Source organism: Caretta caretta, chromosome 8, assembly GCF_965140235.1.
Source record: "Caretta caretta isolate rCarCar2 chromosome 8, rCarCar1.hap1, whole genome shotgun sequence".
NCBI lineage: Eukaryota > Metazoa > Chordata > Testudines > Cheloniidae > Caretta > Caretta caretta.
The window spans coordinates 105887169-105906603 of NC_134213.1; the positions used below are offsets into that span (position 1 = coordinate 105887169).

The 19435-nt window shown below is 46.0% G+C and overlaps 1 protein-coding gene across 1 annotated transcript in view; it reads left to right on the plus strand.

Annotated features, from left to right (window-relative positions):
• The first annotated feature begins 8729 nt into the window (after window positions 1-8729).
• ZSWIM5 (zinc finger SWIM-type containing 5) overlaps window positions 8730-19435 on the plus strand; it is a 153630-nt gene continuing 142924 nt past the window's right edge. Inside the window, exon 1 of the mRNA XM_048860517.2 lies at window positions 8730-8989. Coding sequence (XP_048716474.2) covers window positions 8830-8989 — 160 coding nt within the window. The 5' untranslated portion in view covers window positions 8730-8829. The remainder of the gene's footprint in view (window positions 8990-19435) is intronic.

Here is a 19435-nt window from a genome sequence, read left to right on the forward strand (position 1 = left end):
CGTGTTTGCTAATCCTTTGATTATTCTTGTGGCTCTTCTCTGAACCCTCTCCAATTTATCAACATCCTTGAATTGTGGGCACCAGAACTGGACCCAGTGTTACCACACCAGCGCCAAAGACAGAGGTAAAATAACCTCTCTCATCCGACTCAAGATTCCCCTGTTGACGCATCCCCAGATTGCATCAGCTCTTTTGGCCACAGCGTCACCCTGGGACCTCATGTTCAGCTGATTAGCCACCATGACCCCGAAATGCTTTTCAGAGTCAGAGTCCCCCATCCTGTAAGTATGGCCTACATTCTTTGTCCCTAGATGTGTACACTTATATTTAGCCATATTAAAACGCATATTGTTTGCGCGTGCCTTGTTTACCATGTGATCCTGATCGCTTTCTATCAGAGACCTGTCCTCTTTGTTATTTACCCCTCTCCCAATTTTCCCATCATCTGCAAATGTTTCCAGAGATGATTTTATGTTTTTGTTCAGGTCACGGGTAAAGATGTGGCCCCTTTATTCACTGATTCCCCCGTTCTGCAGGGCACTGAGCCTCCTCAACTTCCAGCTCTTGATTTTACAGCGCCAGCCCTTGGATACCCTGGGGACAAAGGCTATTCTAAAAACCTGAGATAGAGCCAGAGCAACGTTCCGGTCCCAGATGAGAATTCCAAGCAGCATCTGTGTAGCCACAGAGAATGACCAGTACTTTTTTCTTGGCAGCTGTCCTCTACCCCATAGAGACCCCCCCACATACGTTCTGAAATGTTGTAGCCCTGATAAATGCTGACATGAACGATTGTCACACTTACAGTGTTTATTGGTGATCACACTAATGTTTCAACAATTAATCACAGGTCCTTTCCCAAAGCGGGCTATACAGAAGTTTCTCTCCGGATTAAACGTTTCTCTTTCTCTAAGGGGCTGGCGGGATCGGTGATAGAGCTGGATTGATTCAATTATAACCTTACAGAGAAACTAAATAATCACGCTACTTCTAAATATCAAACGGCATAACCCTATCCCAATAAGCAACCCGTGTACCCAAAGCGGTAGAGCTAATGAGCTCATTTCATACTTACTGTCTAAAAGAGGAGAAGAATCAGTTAGCTGAGCACCTCAGAAGGCCACAGAACCCATAGACACCAGTCCCAGAGCCTGAGAGAACCCAAGAAATGGGAACTGGGTATGGTGTTTTATACCCTACTTTCTGGAGATGTCAAGGATATATCCATATTTGATCCTGTTCCCTAATTACAATAAGGTTAATACTTGTCCCCATCCATCTATGGCATTCTGGGCATCCTTCATTAACCGTAAGCATTAATATTCATAATCTGCTTTAATCATTTCTTAATTATAGGTTGGTACTTTTTCATATAGCCGCTCACCCACATTCCAACGCATAGGTTACATTCCCCTTACACATTACTGCTGAACTTAGACACTGAGTCTGAGTGAGACTAGAGCATTGCGTACACAACCAAGAGGGTGGGGAAGACCCCCTGACGTAGAACTGATTCACAACAGTGCCTTGGGATTTGCCCTGGTGCCCCACTTGGGTAAAATGAACCAGTGCAAATGGCGATGTGCTGTGGTCACTTGTGTTGACACAAGGGGTTTGTCCCATTGCTGCTACACTGGAAGCTTAAGTCGCAGTGTAGACAAGACCTTAGTTAATTTGCTTTAATTCACAGGCGAAGGGCCAGAAGAGAGGAGCATATGCAACCGAGAGGAGGATAGAAGAAGGTGCAAGATAAAGAGGGCCCAAGCTGTTAAAACACAGATCTTCTCTATGCAACATCAACCTTCCCCAGGGCTAGGGTTCCCTTTTCATTTGGCAATATAGGAAGGGCAGGGTAGCAGTGACCCCCGGGCTGAGAACCCCTGTTTTAAAACTTATGCAGTGGGGAGCAGAGGTAAGTAGATGTAAGGGAGTCTAACTGTGTGTGAAGGAGTTTAAATGAGCGACAGGGTGTCCACCTCGCACGCAGCTTCTGAAATTAGCCTTGTAATTGCTTTCTTCCCTTCTGCCACAAGAGGGAGCTGAAACGTAAAGTGGCAAAGATTTTTTGTTAAACCAAGCAAATTTAATTTCATTACAAAAGGCAAAGCCCTCTCCCAAATATCCAGACCATTAAGTCTATTCTGTTCTATATAGGTTCTTATGGCATGCTCACCTGCATGGTATCTGACAATCAGAGAGTGACAGAATTAAGTGAAACATTAATCTGTTAACGTGTGGTAGCAAAACAGCACTTTGAGCATCATCCCTTGGTGACCTGTCGTATATTATTTTATTGTAGAATATAAACCCACTAGCCATAAATACCTCCACTCCAGACGTAGTGTGATAATACAACGTGGTGCTGCACTCCCTACCCTCCATATCTGCTTTATGGCTATCTGTTCAATTAACGTCATTACCAGTGCTGGAGAGGCCTAGCACATCTCTCCTCAAACAGTCACTCCAGAATGGCGGTGGCGGATCGCAATGTCTGATAAATCTGTTGTTGCAGATGTAGAGTGCAAACTCCTCTTGGGGGCATGCCCGCAAACTAGGAGACCCAGTGGAGTTCTGTTGTCTACCAGGGTTATGATAATAATCAATAGTTGTATTGCACCTGTCATCTGTTAGTTATTCTCAAAGCACTTTAGAAATGTTAACTGAGTCTCTCAATACCCTGTGTGAGGTCAGTAGGTATTATTTATGTTTTATCAATGGACAAAACGAAGACACAGTGACTTTCACTTGCCTAAAGCTTCAGTGGATAGTAAGTTAGTGGTGAAGCCGGGAATAGCTGGGAGTTCTGGATCCAGCTTCTTTGTTTTAACCACTAGACCCACTTCCTCTCTCTTCTATAGCAAAAGGCTTGAATGAAGGAGCTTGAATCAGTAAGTGATATTTTGCTGGTGGCTTTTTCTGGTGCCAGGAAGCCCTCAGAGAGGACATTGGGTTTGTGGAGCTCAGCAGAATCCCTTTCCGCTCTCTGTAAGTATAACTGAAACTAGGTATTTTTTATTAATTAATTGATTGGTTAACTTTGATTCATTTAACACTAAAAAGGTTGTAGGAACTTTACGGACAAAGAGGAGCATAAGATTCCTACCCTAAAGAGCTTAACATTACCATTTAAAATGTCTTATCTTTTAAATCAAGTGAGCACCATAGATAATAAAGAGGCTGGAGAAACCTGGGGCAACAGCCACCCAAATCTATTAGTTATTTATCTAAAGGGCCCCTTTAAAGTTTTTTTTCTATGGCTAAGCCCCTCCAACATGAAAAAGAGTTCTGCAGTGCTTCCATTGTTTGGTACAAGAAGGGGGGGTGTCCTGCAGAAAGAAGGCAACACCCCCCTACCACCACGCTTAGGCAGTGGAGGTCCATAGCGCCAAGGGTCCCTGACCATGACCACCCTGTATAGCTTCATTCCAGGCGTCTAAGAGCTCCACAGGGTTCTTACTGACCTCAAGTCCAATCTTTGGAGCTCCGGTGGGTGGGGACAGAAAGGGCCAGCTGGCAGTGACCAGTGGTGACATTAATCCTCAAGACCAGTTCCTAGATACCTCCCTATTACCGACAAAGCCAAACCAGTACTCATTGCTGCTGCTGCCCGTGAAATGCCGCCAGCTTCCGGATGCCTCCAGGAGAAAGAGGTCACAATGCAGATAATCTAGAAAATCAAAGGGATGACGGAGGCAGGTGGTAATACAAACACAGCACATTGCGGGTTATGAAAAATATTCAGGGAATTAGCGATGTGCCTGATTCCATGCTGCAAATGAATGGTGCATCAGGATCAGGGCTGGGCAAGAAGGGCATTTAACAACTATCCCCTCATGGTGGGGATTTGTCCACTTCATCAAGGAGGGGGGAATGTCCAGCTTGTCTGCTCACAAAGGTCAGAGAGGAACACAAGGCACAAGAAGAGGGAAAAGATGAAAACACAAGGGGAAAACGGTCAGAAAAATGAAAAATATATATTTTTTATCTTTAAAACATGGTAAATCAGGAAAAGTAAGACGGCCGGCCAGCAGTTGTTCCAGCCCTAATCTGATCTGAGTCTGGATTATATTGTTATGTAGTGAAAAACCAGTTGCTTTTGTGAATGACACCGGTGCTTGGATTAGTGTGACAGATCTGGAGTCTGAAATCCTCTCTACAGGCACAAAATAGGTATGACATAAATCATGGCCTTGCAGGCTAGCCAGTGTGAGAGTCCTGTTATGTCAAGACCCCTATAAGGGAAAGAGAGCAGTTCAGTCTCTGGTCCAGTTCATTCCTTGGCTTCTCTGCTGCAGCTGTCCAGAAAGGGGCTCGGTAAACTGTGCAAATGTCTGATGTTACAAATTCAGCATTCTGGTCTAACTGGGAGGCCGAAGCCCTCACTAGTTACCAAAGTTACTGGTGCTTTTACAGCAGACAAGTGTGGTGGGCAAAATGAGACCATCCACTTGGCTTGCAGATGAGGGAAAGTTTGTAGCTATACTTTGTTCTTTAGTCCAAAAATCTCTTGTGGAAGCTGAACTGCACCCAGGGCTGGAGGGAGTGATTTGTAGTTTAGCGAAGCCTAGGAACTGGTATAATGGATCAGACCAAAGGAATAGCTTGTCCGGTTTCCTGTCCCTGACAGTGGCCAGCACCAGATGCAAGTGCAGGAACTCAGGAATGAACAATTGTTGAATAGCTTGGCCACAGGGGAAGTTTCTTTTAGACCCTCCTAATTTAGCAGTTGGTTTATGCCCTGAAGCATGAGGATTTTTAATCCCTTACAGAATGTTTCATCCCATCTACTGTAACTGCAGATGTTCTCATTCTTCACCAGAAATGTCCAATCCTTTTTAAAATTCTGCTAAGCGCTTGGCCTCAGTGGTATCTTGTGGCAGAGAGTTCCACATGGTAATTGTGCATCATGTAAAACATTTTCTGTAATCCATTCTCAGTTTGCTGCCTTGAAATTTACTCGTTCTCTAAATATTAGAAGGGATGAAGTTGAGTGCCTGATTACTAAGAGTGAATGTGGTAGCTGGCTAGAAGTATTTAAAGGGTGTAAACCCCTGCGAGAGAGAGAGGAATTATTTAAATTGGTGCAAGGCAGTACGACTAGGATTAAATGAATAAATTTAAAATATAATTGAGTGCTGGGAGATCAGTTAGGTTATTGAGCAGTCTTTCAAGGTAACTGGTGGAGCATCATCACTAAACGTTAGACAGGACAAAGCACTGGAGCATGGACCCCTGGGAAGAATCCGGCATTGGAGGATCTAAGAGGTTCCTTTTCTAGAGCTTGATTCTCTTTTTACACTGGTTTTACATCAGTTTCACTATATTGACTTGAGTGGCATTATTCCCAATTTACAATAATAGTGTAAGGGAAAGAAAAATCAGAATCCTAACTTCAGGGTGGCCCAAATTGTAGTAGAGAGAAAAGACCTCAGTATATATCCCCAGTTAAAAAGCAAAACAAAACACGATTCACCATCATAGTTAGAATTTACTGGCCATGTCAGCAGAGAGGCCAAAGCCTGAGCGGGCCACGGAAGCTGAATTTCCTCTTGCTCCAGGGATGCTCTGCTGCGGTCAGGGGTGAAGCAGTTTTACTACTGGCTTTTACGAGGGCTTTTAAAAAAAACTGATTTCTATCTAGGGCCAAATTCTGCTTTAGGTCAAGTAGCTCTCTAGACTTTAGTGGAGTTACTCTCTGCGTTAATGGGAGCAGGACTGGGCATAGCTCTATAGGAGCTAAGCTAAATGCAACACACTCAGAGTAAGTCTCCCAGGCGCTGAGCCATCTCAAGAGCTGAGCCTCCTTAATCCCCAGTGGGGGTTTCACGGGGAATTAACCCGACTCTAACCCAAATTCTGCACCTTCCTCAACTTTTGTGTGAGAGAAGCAGGGTCCCTGGGCTGGACTGGGGAGCTCAGCATATTCTCAACGCTCACTCCCTCCTCTGCAACATGCTGTAACTTGTGATACCCCTGTAAGGCCAGCTGGAGGTTCTTGCTGTCCCTCTTGGGCCCTGTTCCTTAATGCAACCGGTCTTGAAGGTCCAGACAGGCTCTCTGCCTGCTTATAGCCTTGGCTGTCACTGCCCCTCGAACAGGGGATGGGACAGGGCGCTGGTGCTAAAGGCTCCTTGTCAGTTGGACTTCAACTGTGGCTCTTGAAGCCCACTGGGAAAAGAAATTGGCGGCGGGGGGGTCAGGCTCCCTCCCCGGAATGGGGATGTGGGGAAGTGCTGAGGGCAGGGTTCCATCTAAAGGCAGCTGAGGTGGAGTGTGAGCCCAGGTGGGGAGGCAGGCGCTGAGGGTCGAGGCCTAGAGTCGGGGAGCAGTAAGGCTGAACAGTACACTCTGTGCGGGGGCCACAAATAGGTCCCTAAATCTGTGGCCTGATTCAGGATTTTAGGCAGCCACACTTGCAAACTTTGGCCCTTAGCTTACAAGTTGGGCCACGGCCTCAAAGAAGCTCCAATGGATGTCCAGCCACATACTCATTCCCTGGCGCCCCTTCACCCGTGTCCACTGACCAGCCTCGTCCAGGGGGGTGGGGAGGGATCTGACTCTGCTAGCCGGACAGGGGTTTGCAAAGGCAGCCTAGACGTCTCGGCTGGGAGATGAAGGTAGCCAAATGGAGATGAGAAATGAGGGAGGGTAAATAATCTTTGGAACAACTCCCCTAGGAGTGTGGTGGATACGCCACCACTTAAAATCAATGGGGCTACGCAGGGAAGTACACGTTAAGCATGCGTTCGCAGGATCAGGGCCTAGGTGTGTGTGCATACACGCTATGTGCAGATCTGTGCCCAGAGGCTTGGCCATAGGCATGTAAGAAATACAACCAAATGGTAATGAAATAACAGACTATTGATAAAGACCTAAAGTTAGGTGAGCCGGGGACACCCACAAACTATGAAGCAAATCAGCCCGTGGGTGGGGTGCAGGGAGGGGGACTGATTTATTGTGGGGGCTGAGGGGGATTTGGCTCTGGAGGGAGTGTAGAGACCCCCCCTTTCCTTTTGAAGCTATTTCCCTGTATTATCCTGTGGCACTGTCTCCTGGGGGTAAGTTTGTTGCTCTGCACGTAGAACAGATTAATACATCCCAGGGGTTTAATAGCGAATTAATTTCCCACAGTACCACAATATACTACATTACCCCCCATGAGCTGCTAGTGGGGGGGTCTTATGCCCCACTCCCAGTCATGGGTCTCCCCTTCCCCCCAGGATCTCCCCCTGCCTCCTCTCTTGTTTTCAGTCCCCCTTCCCTACCCCTTTTCTTCCCACTCCCCTGCCCCCCTTCTGCCCCAGGGTCTCCCCCTATGGGTCTCTCCCTGCATTGTCTCCCCTTTCAGGCCCCCTTCCCCAGCCTCCCCACTCCCCTCTGATCCCCTGGGTCTTGCCTGCCCCCCTGAGGGTCCCCCCCTGCCTCCTCTCCCCCTTTGGCTCCCCTTTTCCCCTGTCCCCCTCAGGAATTGGATCTCCCCCCCCGCCTCACCCCGGTCTCCCCTGCCCCCCTTGATCCCCTGGGTCTCGCCTGCCCCCCCATCCCCTCCTCAGGAATCGGATCCCCCCTCGGTCCCCCCACTTCCCTGCCCACCTCTGATTCCCTGGGTCTCGCCTGCCCTCCCCGGGTCCCCCCCGCCTCCTCTCCCTCTTCGGCTCCCCCTCAGGAATCGGATCTTCCCCTCTGCCTCACCCCGGTCTCCCCTGCACCCCTCTGATCCCCTGGGCCTCGCCTGCTCCCCCTGGTCCCCCCCTCAGGAATCGGATCCCCCCGGTCCCCCCACTCCCTTGCCCCCCTCTGATCCCCTGGGTCTCGCCTGCTCCCCCTGGTCCCCCCCTCAGGAATCGGATCCCCCCGGGTTCCCCCGGTCCCCTGCCCCCCTCTGATCCCCTGGGTCTCGCCTGCTCCCCCTGGTCCCCCCCTCAGGAATCGGATCCCCCCGGGTTCCCCCGGTCCCCTGCCCCCCTCTGATCCCCTGGGCCTCGCCTGCTCCCCCTGGTCCCCCCCTCAGGAATCGGATCCCCCTGGTCCCCCCACTCCCCTGCCCCCCTCTGATCCCCTGGGTCTCGCCTGCCCCTCTGTCCCCCCCTCAGGAATCGGATCTCCCCCCCCGGGTTCCCCCGGTCCCCTGCCCCCCTCTGATCCCCTGGGTCTCGCCCGCCTCCTCTCCCCTTTCGGCTCCCCTTTCCCCACCGCCCCCCTCAGGAATCGGATCCCCCCCACTCCCCTGCCCCCCTCTGATCCCCTGGGTCCCGCCTGCCCCCCCCCGTCTCCCCCTCAGGAATCGGATTCCCCCCCCAGCTCCCCGCCGCCGCGCCCCCCCGCCCGGGGGTCCCCCGCCGCCCGGCCCGCCCCAGTCTCCTCCCCCGGCCCGCTCCCGCCCGCCTCTCCTCCCTCTGCCGGCTCAGTCGGTCGCAGCCATGGCGGAGGGAGGCGAGGGCGACGGGCTGCTCCGGCCGCCGCTCCCCGCCGGGGCGCCGGGGCCCAAGCGCCTGTGCTCGCGGGCCGGGCCGGCGGCGGCGGGGGTCGGGGCGGCGCCGCCCCGCCTGGGGGGCCCGGGGGCCGGCGGCGGGGAGCCGGGCGGCGGCGGCGGCGGGGCGCTGGCCGGCGGGGGCCCGGCCCTGGCGGGGCCGCGGGGCGGCGGGGGCCCCGGGGGGGCGGCGCTGCTGCTGCTGCTGCAGCCCGAGTCGCTGCTGGACGCGGCGGCCAAGCGGGTGGCGGCCAGCTGGGCCTTCGAGCGGGTGGAGGGCCGCTTCCAGCGCATCCCCGAGCCCGTGCAGCGCCGCATCGTCTACTGGAGCTTCCCCCGCAGCGAGCGCCAGATCTGCATGTACTCCAGCTTCCAGCCCGGCCCGGGGGGCGCCGCGCCCGGCCCCGACGACAGCCCCGCGCCCGCCGCCGCCGCCGCCCCGCCCGCCGACGGGCTGCCCTTCCGCCGCGGCGCCCGCCTGCTCGACACCGGCGCCGTGGACAACGTGCTGCAAGTGGGTGAGTGCCCGGCCCGGCCCGGCCCGGCCCGGCTGCCCCCTGCGGAGCCTGCCCCCGGGCCTCCCCTCCCCCCTGCTCTCCTTCCCCCCTCGTCTCCCCTGCCTTCCCTCTCTCCCTGCTTCCCTCAGCTCTCCTGCCTTCCCCTCCTTCCCCCCTGCCCTTCCCCTCTCCCTGCTTCCCTCAGCTCTCCTGCCTTCCCCTCCTTCCCCCCTGCCCTTCCCCTCTCCCTGCTTCCCTCAGCTCTCCTGCCCTCTCCCTGCTTCCCCCCTGCCCTTCCCCTCTCCCTGCTTCCTTCAGCTTTCCTCCCACCTCGTCTCCCCTGCCTTCCTTCTCTCCCTGCTTCCCTCAGCTCTCCTCCCACCTTGTCTCCCTTGCCCTCCTCTCCTTCCCCCTGCCCTTCCCCTTTCCCTGCTTCCCTCAGCTTTCCTCCCCCCTCGTCTCCCCCTTCCCCCTCTCCCTGTTTCCCTCAACTTTCCTCCCCGCTCGTCTCCCCCTTCCCCCTCTCCCTGTTTCCCTCAACTTTCCTCCCCCCTCGTCTCCCCTGCCCTCCTCTCCTTCCCCCTGCCCTTCTCCTCTCCCTGCTTCCTTCAGCTTTCTCCTCCCTCATCTCCCCTGCCCTCCTCCCCTTCCCCCCATCCCTTTACCTCTCCCGGCTCCCCCCCCCAGCTTTCCTCCCCCCTTGTCTCCCCTGCCCTCCTCCCCTTCCCCCCATTCCTTCCTCCTTCTCTTCTTCCTTTCCCTCATCCCTTCCCTCCCCCTGCTCCCCCCAGCTTTCCTCCCCCCTCTTCTCCCCTGCCCTCCTCCCCTTCCCCCCATTCCTTCCTCCTTCTCTTCTTCCTTTCCCTCATCCCTTCCCTCCCCCTGCTCCCCCCAGCTTTCCTCCCCCCTCTTCTCCCCTGTCCTCCTCTCCTCCCCATGCCTTCCTCCTCCTCTTTCTCCTTCACCCCATCCCTTCCCCTCTCCCTGCTTCCCCTCTCTACCCCCAGCTTTTCTTCCCCCTGTCCTCCTCCCCTTCCCCCTGTCCTCCTCCCCTCTCCCTGCTTCCCCTTTCCACCCCCAGCTTTCCTGCCCCCCTCTTTTCCCCTGTCCTCCTTCCCCCTGGCTCCCCCTTCTCTCGCCTTTCCTTCTCCCTCAGCCCAGTAACCCCCATCTCCTTCCCCCTTCCTTTCCCTTCTCTGTTCTGTCTCCTAACCCCCTCTCATTTCCTTCTCTCCCATCCCTCATCGCTCCCTGTTGCACCTTCGTCTCTCCCCTCTGCCTCCGCCATGTCCCCAACCCTCCTTTCCTTTGCCTCTCCCCCACCGCTCTCCTTTCCTTCTCCCTGCATTCTTCTCTTCCCTCCCCATCCCCTCTTCCCTGAGCCTTCCGTCTGGCATCTCTTCATTCCTCTCTTTTTCCCATCCTCCCTTCCTCCCCCTTCCTTTCCCGTCTTCTTCCCTCTCCCTTTATTTCTGTTTATTCCCCTCTTCCCCATCTGCTCTTCCTTCCCCCTTTCCTCTCTTCACTCCCCTCTTCCCCTCCACTCTCCCCATATTCCTCTTTTCATTCCCCTTTCCTCTCCCTGCCCCCTTCCTTGTTTCCTCTCCCCTTCCTTGTGATCGCTGACCCCATTATTGTTATAGGGGATCTGGCTCCCCTGAAGTTTTTTTTTTGCAAATATTTCAGCCTTTTGTCTGGCAGATTTCTTGTTTGACAGTAAAATCTCCCCCTTCCCCCTCCCTCCGCTGCCCTGGATCTTCCCTGTACGCAGTAATCCCATTGGATCCTTCCCAGCCTGTTTTTGAAATGGGGAGGGCTAATTGCTTTCCCATTTTCCCTTGCATATGACTTGGGAATGGGGTGTGTGAGCTTGTCAAAGACTGCAGCTGCCTGAATCTGGATTCAATCGATTCCTTTGAAAATTGGAAAACAGAGTGACTCCCAAACCGAATGTCTTTTCCAGGCAGCACCTCTCTTGAAATGTACCTTACCCCCCCACAACACCTTAGTGCTAGCTGTGCATCCAAGGGCTGGACTGACAATAATAACTACAGATGAAAAATGAGAAACCTACACACAGCCCTGGTGACGGCGGTACTTCTGTTTGCACCAATACCTGGTCACATTGGGTTTATAAATACCCTGTGTTTCACTAAATTCTCTTAATCATTTTGCCTTTTGTGTGTGTGTGTGTGCGCGTTTTTCACTTTTTCTTGAAAAAGGAGAGAAGATTTTCGACTCCTCTTCCCCCTTCCAAGTCTTGTTAATCTCATTAAATCTATAAATACAGCGAATCGGATTCATTCCATGGGTTGGGAGGCAGAAAATAAAATGAATTGTTTGGTGCTGACAAGTTGGGTGGACAATTAGGAGTCTATAGAGTATTGTGTGTAGGGTGTGTATGAGATTTGCAGGGTGTATAGAAGAGAATTTTTTACAATCAGTAACAAACGGAACATGGAAAAATTTGCCATTGTTTTTGATTCTGTTAGTAGAAGGCTTTTTTAATTAAGGGGTTTGTGAGGGGACTTGTAGTGAATTGGAAATGTATTTGCCCCATCAGAAATCTGCTTGGACACGTGTAGGTACTTAAAGAGAAGCAAATTGTAGTGTTTTACATTAAATAATTTGCTTCTGATTTTTATTGAAAGTGATTGGAATGAGCGTTCCCATTAAAACAGGATTGTGCTGCTATTTGGTTTGCTAATGTAAATTAGTCTGGAATGGAGAGAAAGTTTGGGTTTTAGGAATGATTAGTCCTGCAGAGTTTATTTTTGAGTATTGTGTCCTCTGAATGGAAAGGGGGCTGTATAAATAATTACATTGCAGAACAGTTTACATTCAAAAGAGCTTGATCAAAACATTTTCCTGTTCTGACAGAAAATTTTTATTTTACCTTCTAAGCTATTTAGTTTAAAAAAAATAACAGAAGATAATGTTTTTAAAGACTATTTGATTATACCTTTTTTTGTCAATACATGTTTTCTGCAGGCTGGTTTGAGATGGTTAGATTGCTTAAAATAATTTGAAACTGCAAGGCAAACGTATTTTATATGGAAGGAAGTGGTTCAGAAGGATCTTAAAATTAGAAAAATGATTTAGTATGGGAAATGTTTTATTAAACTGCCTATGGATCAAATCAATAGCGGATGTGGGAATAGATTACTTAGGAATATGAATATGAGGGCTTGAAAATCAGGACTGATTTTGTATGGTTTTTTTTTTTTAAGGATGATTTTTCACTCATACCAGTTTGGAAGTAGGTGTGGGGAGTTAATGTACATTATGTAAATGATTACTGTGAACTGTGGGGTGAGTATCTGGGAGACAAAACAGTATGATGGCACTGAAAAAGCGATTTGAATTTTGCAAGTCGAAGTTCCCAGTCCTCTTTAGATTTCCCCTAATCTGTTGTACCAGTGGTTGAAGCCTATAAGAAGATAGGGATGCTTCTGTCTCTACCATTTCATATCCCTTGATGAGATGAGATTAGAGATCCCATCCACTAGTTTCTGAATCCTAAATTTTTAGGTCAGATTCTGTGTTTTGGAAATATTTGCTGCATAATTGGGCATGATTTAAAAAAAAAGACTATTATTGTAGGATGGGAACAAGAAGGTTTTTTTTGTTTTTGTGGAAGCACGTACCATGCACATAGAGGGTAACTTTTCTTCAAATGGAAATGAGGAGATGGTGTGGAATTTAACAATTTCACTGCTTTTTCTTTTTGTCTAAAAGTTTGCCAATTCTAGATAAAATTATAACAGGCTCACACTTTGATGGGATGAAAGACTGCTAGTTTAGAGGGGCTGGAATAGTTCCACAGTAATAATCCTTTACAGAGCTGAGCCAAAAGAAGATTTAAATAAAACAAAATGCTTTGAAAGGCTGTGTGTTTGTCATACAGATGGTAGGCATAGTGAAAAAACAAAACAGAATGTTTTCTGCTAACTTTCCACGTCAATTCTGATAATGCTACTTAAAGTTGTGGTGACCTGACCCACACAGATGTAATGGGTTGTGAGTCCCATTAAGATCGGAATTATGATGCTGGCTTGTATGGGCACCATTCTATTTAAAGAACTTGGTTTTCTTGATTCTTACCAGTATTAAATCAGAATGATTGTTTGCCTCAAATGATCTCTTTCATGGACAGCTATAAATCACATTGTTGTTAATAAAAAACAGATGTTTACATGGTTGAATTTTGGACCTGCCTACTCAGACCTGCCAAAATAGTACGAATGTGCAGTTCCATCTTTTTGTGATTGAAACATGTTTTTGAAATTATAAAAATGCAAACAAACTAAATAAACTTTCCCATTTGAAAACTGCAGACGATGTGGAGTAATGTGGAGAAGATTATAATAATCTGGACAAATGGTTTTGGTCTGCAACCCTTTTGTGCCTGCAAATCTGTCAGGTTTGAGTGATGTGTATGCCACATTATGAATTAATAATTCCTTCATGCTTAGTAAAACTTAAACGAGGCTTAAACCATGATCTCACTGGAGTCATTAAATTGATTTTCTTTTGTAAAGAAAGATCTTGGAAGTTGAACACAAGCATCTTTGTCTTTCTAAAAACTGCTGAATTATTATGTGCACAGATCCCGTCTTTGTGTGTGTGTGTGGTGTTGTTGTTTTTTTAGACAAATGACAAAAGCATGCAGGAAAGGAATGCAGAAATGCTGGGCTTAATGTAAAGCACTGCATGCTGGGACATCTAAAAGATACAAAACCTTTAACGGTGGAAGTTAATTTTTAACAAGTGCATTCACATAAATATTTATGGATAAAAGTTTTACACCCTACTTTTTTAGGTTGGTGGAGAGAAAAGACCTTCAGTAGATTTTGATAGCAGACTATTACCCATTGTAACAAATGCATGTTCCTAGTCTGCATTTCCTAATTTAGTATAATATAGTTTGTCCTTGAGTTGTCATGTTTAGTTCTGAGTATGCAAATATCTGTGGCAATTTTAGGTGAGAGTCTATTTTTTTTATTGCTTTTATGATTGCAGCAAGGAAAGGCACATTTTATATTGTAACCATAAACACCAAGCTTTGCGTTATTCTCTGCATGATAACATAACATGTGAAAACCTGGATGGCAATGCATTATGTGTACTGCATATTTCTTCTGCAGAGTAGGAACTCTAAGAGATAAGCCTGTGTACAGTAGGGTAGTGGTATGCAGTCCAACCATTGGTACATAAGCAGAATTTACTTTTGCTGTTAGTGACAATGAAGCATGGTTTAAAAGTGCATTGAATCTGTAAACATAGAGAGTGAGCAAGTTTTTAGATCTGTTTATAATTTTGAATACCGGGAGTATGCAATCAGGCAGCAGCAGAGGATCCCCCCCCTTCAAAAAAAAAAAAAGGGCAAATACACAACAGTACTGTGTTAAATGTAAACTGCTAAAAAAAGAAGGGGGGGTAAAAGAAAAAAAAAGATTTGACAAGGTAAGGAAACTGTTTCTGGGCTTATTTCATTAAATTAAGATGGTTAAAAGCGACATTTTTCTTCTGCATAGTGAAGTTTCAAAGCTGTTTGAAGCCAATATTCAGTTGTGAACTTTTGAAAGAACCACCGTAACATTTTGTTCAGAGTTATGAACATTTCAGAGTTACGAACAACCTCCATTCCCGAGCGAGGTTCTGCTGTACTTGAACAAACTCTGATATGGCCAGCCCTTGTCAGCCTGTGGCCAGGCTTGTTGTGCAGTAGGAGCGTATGTTGGTAGAACTACATCGCTCCGGAAGAAACCACTTCAATAATTTTTAATTAAAACTTTTGGGGGAGGGGGCATCAGATGTCTGTTTTAATTTAAGCATGAGGATTTTGATAACAATTCAAAAGCCTTTTTGAAGACGAAAACAATAGTAAAATGCCTCATTTTTAACTTTACTGAAACCAGTTTTTAAAATTTCTTCTAGATTCAAAAGGAAAATAAACATTCGGATTCTGCCGCACTTAACGTCTGAGTTAAGCCTAAAGTTTATGTACAATGATTTTTCTTTTTAAAATGTAAACTTCACAGATGTACTGCTGTTCAAAGGTCTAAATACTCTGTGTGGAGTCATTTTTACTGTGTTTACTTTATGCCTAAATATGATCAAGTATTTGCTTTAAGCATCAGTCATTCTCCTCCTGGAAGCAGGTTTGGGATTGGCAGTTGTGTGGGTGTGATAGAAAGCAGAATGAAGAGCATTTCTTAAAAGATATTACCTCACTCACCTCATCTCCCTAATATTCTGGGACTAACATGGCCACAACAACACTGCAAATGGAGTTTAAGGAATTTTCTCAGCTCAAAACCTTATGTATTGTATTAGAATGACACTGATTAAAGCAGTTTAGGTTTTTTTCTTCTAGGGAATCTTTATTTTTGTTTTGTAATAGTTGTTTCACAAAATGCTCCTAACTTATTAATTAAACAGAATTTTTTATTTTTACAGTTGGATTAGTTTATCTTAACCACGTCATATTAAAGTAACCCTTGTAGTCTACTTTTATGTGGCGTGAGGGAAGTGGGGGCAGCCATGATGGAAGCAGTTACACACTTTTAATACATACCCTCCTCTTTCCATGTCTAATAATTAGTTCTGAACATTTAAAATGAAATAATCAAGGTACATTAAACTTTGCATCACTCCGTAATAAAGAGAACAGATTAGATATTTCTCCAGCATGTTTTTGAGTATATTATATAACTTTGTATCTGTGACGTTAAAACTAGAGGGAGCATGATTGTTGATAGGAGAAAGAAGGCAAGTTCAACTTTGAAAACTGGAATTTTACTTCAGCAGCTTTATTGACTTTTGAGTCCTTTTCAGATATATGAACAGATTTTTCTCAAGTAGGGTGAGATTTTTGGCTTAGAGTCAATTACTTGCTGGAAAGGTGGTACTAGTAGGAAGGGGTTAGGAAGACCTTGGAAAATAATGCACAATAACTTAAATATTTGGCCTTGGCTTTAGAATCTGAGTGGTGCTTCTTTAGAGAGAACTGAATTACATAGAACAGGTTCTAGTTCTGTAATCTAAAGAATGTGATATCTGGTTTGAGTAGCCAATAAGGTTTTGTATTTTAACTTGGATAATGTATTTTTTTAATGCTTAGAACAGGTGAGACAGGAGCATTTTTCATTTGCAAAGTGCAGTTAGTTTACAATAGGCTTTTATTTTGGTCACATAAGAAATCATTTAGGAAATATTTAACTAATCTAAAATTCCGGTAAAAGAAGGCATAGGGCCCTGTTTGTTGTGTATTCTGGAGCTTTGTATGAGGCAATGTATTTTGCTATTATTTAAGATTTTGATGAGAGAGATCCTTCATTCATCACTTTTAGCCCAAGTTAGAATTTTACGGAAACTTTAAAAAAAAAAAAGTTAAATTTAATATTTTGATAAGTGGCATAACTTTGTAAGGTAAGGTTGTACTTTTAATTAGGGTAACTTTGTGCTCTGAATTAGCCCTTCATATGTATGCGATTTTCATTTTCTCTGGAGACTCTAGTGGAGATTTTTTTATGTATTGGAGTAAAAGGTATATTGGGTTCATATGTATTTAAAATAAAACCTATAAGCCTAAGTCTGTAATTTTGGAGAGAAATGTGAGGATAGGAGAAAGACAGCGGGTTTGTTGAGCTTATTTAATTAATGTATTTCTTTCTTTCCCCATCCCACTAGTAGGAAGCCTGTCACACTGGGGCCTTAATTAGATTCTCACTTTAGTTAGCAGCAAAAAAGAAAATGAATTGCATAGTTAATATGTTGTGTTATGCTTAATTTTAGGGATTTTGCTTCTAGGTGTCATTTACAGCTCTATGTTTAGCTGGAATGCAATTTTCCCCTCATCTGCCCACTTCATGTAAGATTAGAATAGCTGGTATTGTGAAGGAGGTGGATAGTGATTTCAGAAGGAACAGTACTTCATGTGTGTTTTTTGACCAGCCTTGTCACAGGGTGGCCAGGATTAGAAATGATAATCAAGAGACAGAGATTTTGTAGTGCAGCAATGAGCATGTTACTAAATACTGGAGCACTGGACTGAAAGGGTGGTTTTCGTCTGGAAACCTATATGAAGTTGCTGATCTTTTTCCTATGGGGGTAGGGCTCAGATTTCTGTGCATCTGACGCCTCTCTGAGTAATGGAAAGAAGTCATGGTATTCTGAACTTACCTAAGAGTTTCTGTAGAATAGAATATATTTTTCTCTCGTTGGCTTCATATGATGCTTGATCCTTCACCACTGAATGTAATGGAATTTTTTCCATTGACTTGAATTGGAGCAGGGTCAAGCCTGTGTTCCCCTGGTATTCAGAGTGAAGCCTCACTGTTTCCTCAGTAGTGACAGGGCTTGGAAAATGTACCTGATGCCTACTAGCCACAGTACTGAGTCTGATAAGGAAGATTCTCTTGTTAGGTGGACGGAGAACCAGTGAGATCTGTTGGGAAGGTGCTGGGATTCCTACCAGGGTGCATTCTGTGGACCCTGCTTTGGGGGCTTGCCTTGTGTAATTCTCTAGGTACTAGATGATAAATTTGAAGCTGGGCGGGCTTCCACTTCCACACACTGTCCCCAGAGTACTGGAATGAACACATCCTCTCTTGCCCCTATTTTGAGTCCCCCTGGACTGAGTGGTGGAAGCGTATAGTAGTTTTCCTTGATGCCATAAGGATATACCACTTCTTTGTTCTCCTCCCAATCATCTAGTTGTTGCAATGGAGAGAGGCAACCTGTATTTGTCCTGCCCTACTCCTTGCCTTTTTTTTCAGGGTGGTTCTCCATGAATAACTTACATCTGCCTGTTTTGTTTCCTAGCTTTCTCAAACATCAATGTCAGTAGAAAGTGATCTGTTTCCTGTCAGGTTCACAGCTGTCTCCTACAGGGTTTTGAATAGAAGGTATGAAAGTGACCAATCTTGTCAGTTGCACTGTGCTGATATTTGGGAAAATTATGGGCAGGCACAGAGGCATTCAAACGACCTGTCTGCAGATTCAGAAAAACAGCACTGAATCAATTCACATGCACAGTCTTGTCTTCACAGTCCTAAGGGTTAGAAATATAGGCCCTGATCTTGTGACTTGTTGCATACACATAATAAATTTCAGAAGTGGGGCCATAATCTCCTTTTTAAAAAAAAACCCAAAACAACCGCGTAGATTCTGCAGGAACTGATGGCTTAGCGCTCCCCCAGCACTACGTTCACCAGAGGCGAAAAGTAAAGAGGATTTTTTTCTTGAGCCCAATAATGCTCCAAGAGCAAGTTTTTATTTTTCATCTTTTTTTTTTATCCCAAAGTTTAAATATAAATCCAATATAAATGACATTTGGCTGACTTCTACTGTGCACGTGCTTTATTAACTATTGAGGATTTACCTGAGGGAGGTCAGGTTTGCCACCCCCCGTTACAATTTACTAATGTTTCATTTTAAAGTTATTCATTTTTGTCTTAACTTGTAAGCTTAGGAGTTAAAACAGGATTTTGGTTTGCTCTTATTAAAGTGGTTGAATTAATTTGCTGCTTTCATAAAATCTTGAGCTATTACTTGTAGTTTTCAAAGACTTTCTTGTAACTTCTATAGCGCATGTGCATATTACATATTTTTGATTTTCTTGAATCGTTATGAAAAGTCAGGTTTTAGAAAAGAGCACTTGAAAATACTAAATACTGGATTTGTTAACAGAGTAAGTTCTTAATGCTGTGATACTAGTCCACCTTTAGATGATACCTCCTCTCCTTGATTTGAAGGGGAAGTATTCTCTTATACAGTCAAGATTCAAAGACTTCTGAACCTTCACTCGTACATGATTACCCAGCTAATCACTGTTCAGAACAACACAACCTCAGTCTCTTGTTGACATGCCATATCTCCAGTTGCCTTGCTCCTTTAACACACATGCTGTGTAATCAGCAGCTCAGTTACTCAGTGCAATTAGTTATTCACTTTTTAAGTCCTTACTCATGTACTCATGCTCAGTTATTCGTTTTGTCTGTGCCTCCAGTGTGTGTCACCGGATAGCCCCAAAATGAAAGTGGGCCACTCTTGAATTCTCATAATGACGTAGGATTTATACAGCTTCTTATTATAACTTGTACAGTCCCTATTGTGCAGGAGGTGCACAATGAACTGCTGGTACACTTTATTTAAAGCCTAAATGTTGATGATTAGTGAGAGTATCCATCCTTATTTGCATTTCTAAGGTGACAATCACTTTAGTAGCCTCGTGCCATTGTGTGATTTTAACAATACAAGTCCCCCGATAAAGACAAATGTTGCATCAAATGGAATTGCATCATACAAAACAATAGATTCTTTAAATAAAACTCCCTTTGACAAATTACAGCTGTTTAAATACAGGAGCTACAAAATAATTTATAGGTTAAGAAAAAACACATAAGACTTTTTCATCTACTGTTTTTTTCCCCCTTTGGCAAAGCCAATTTTATTTATTTC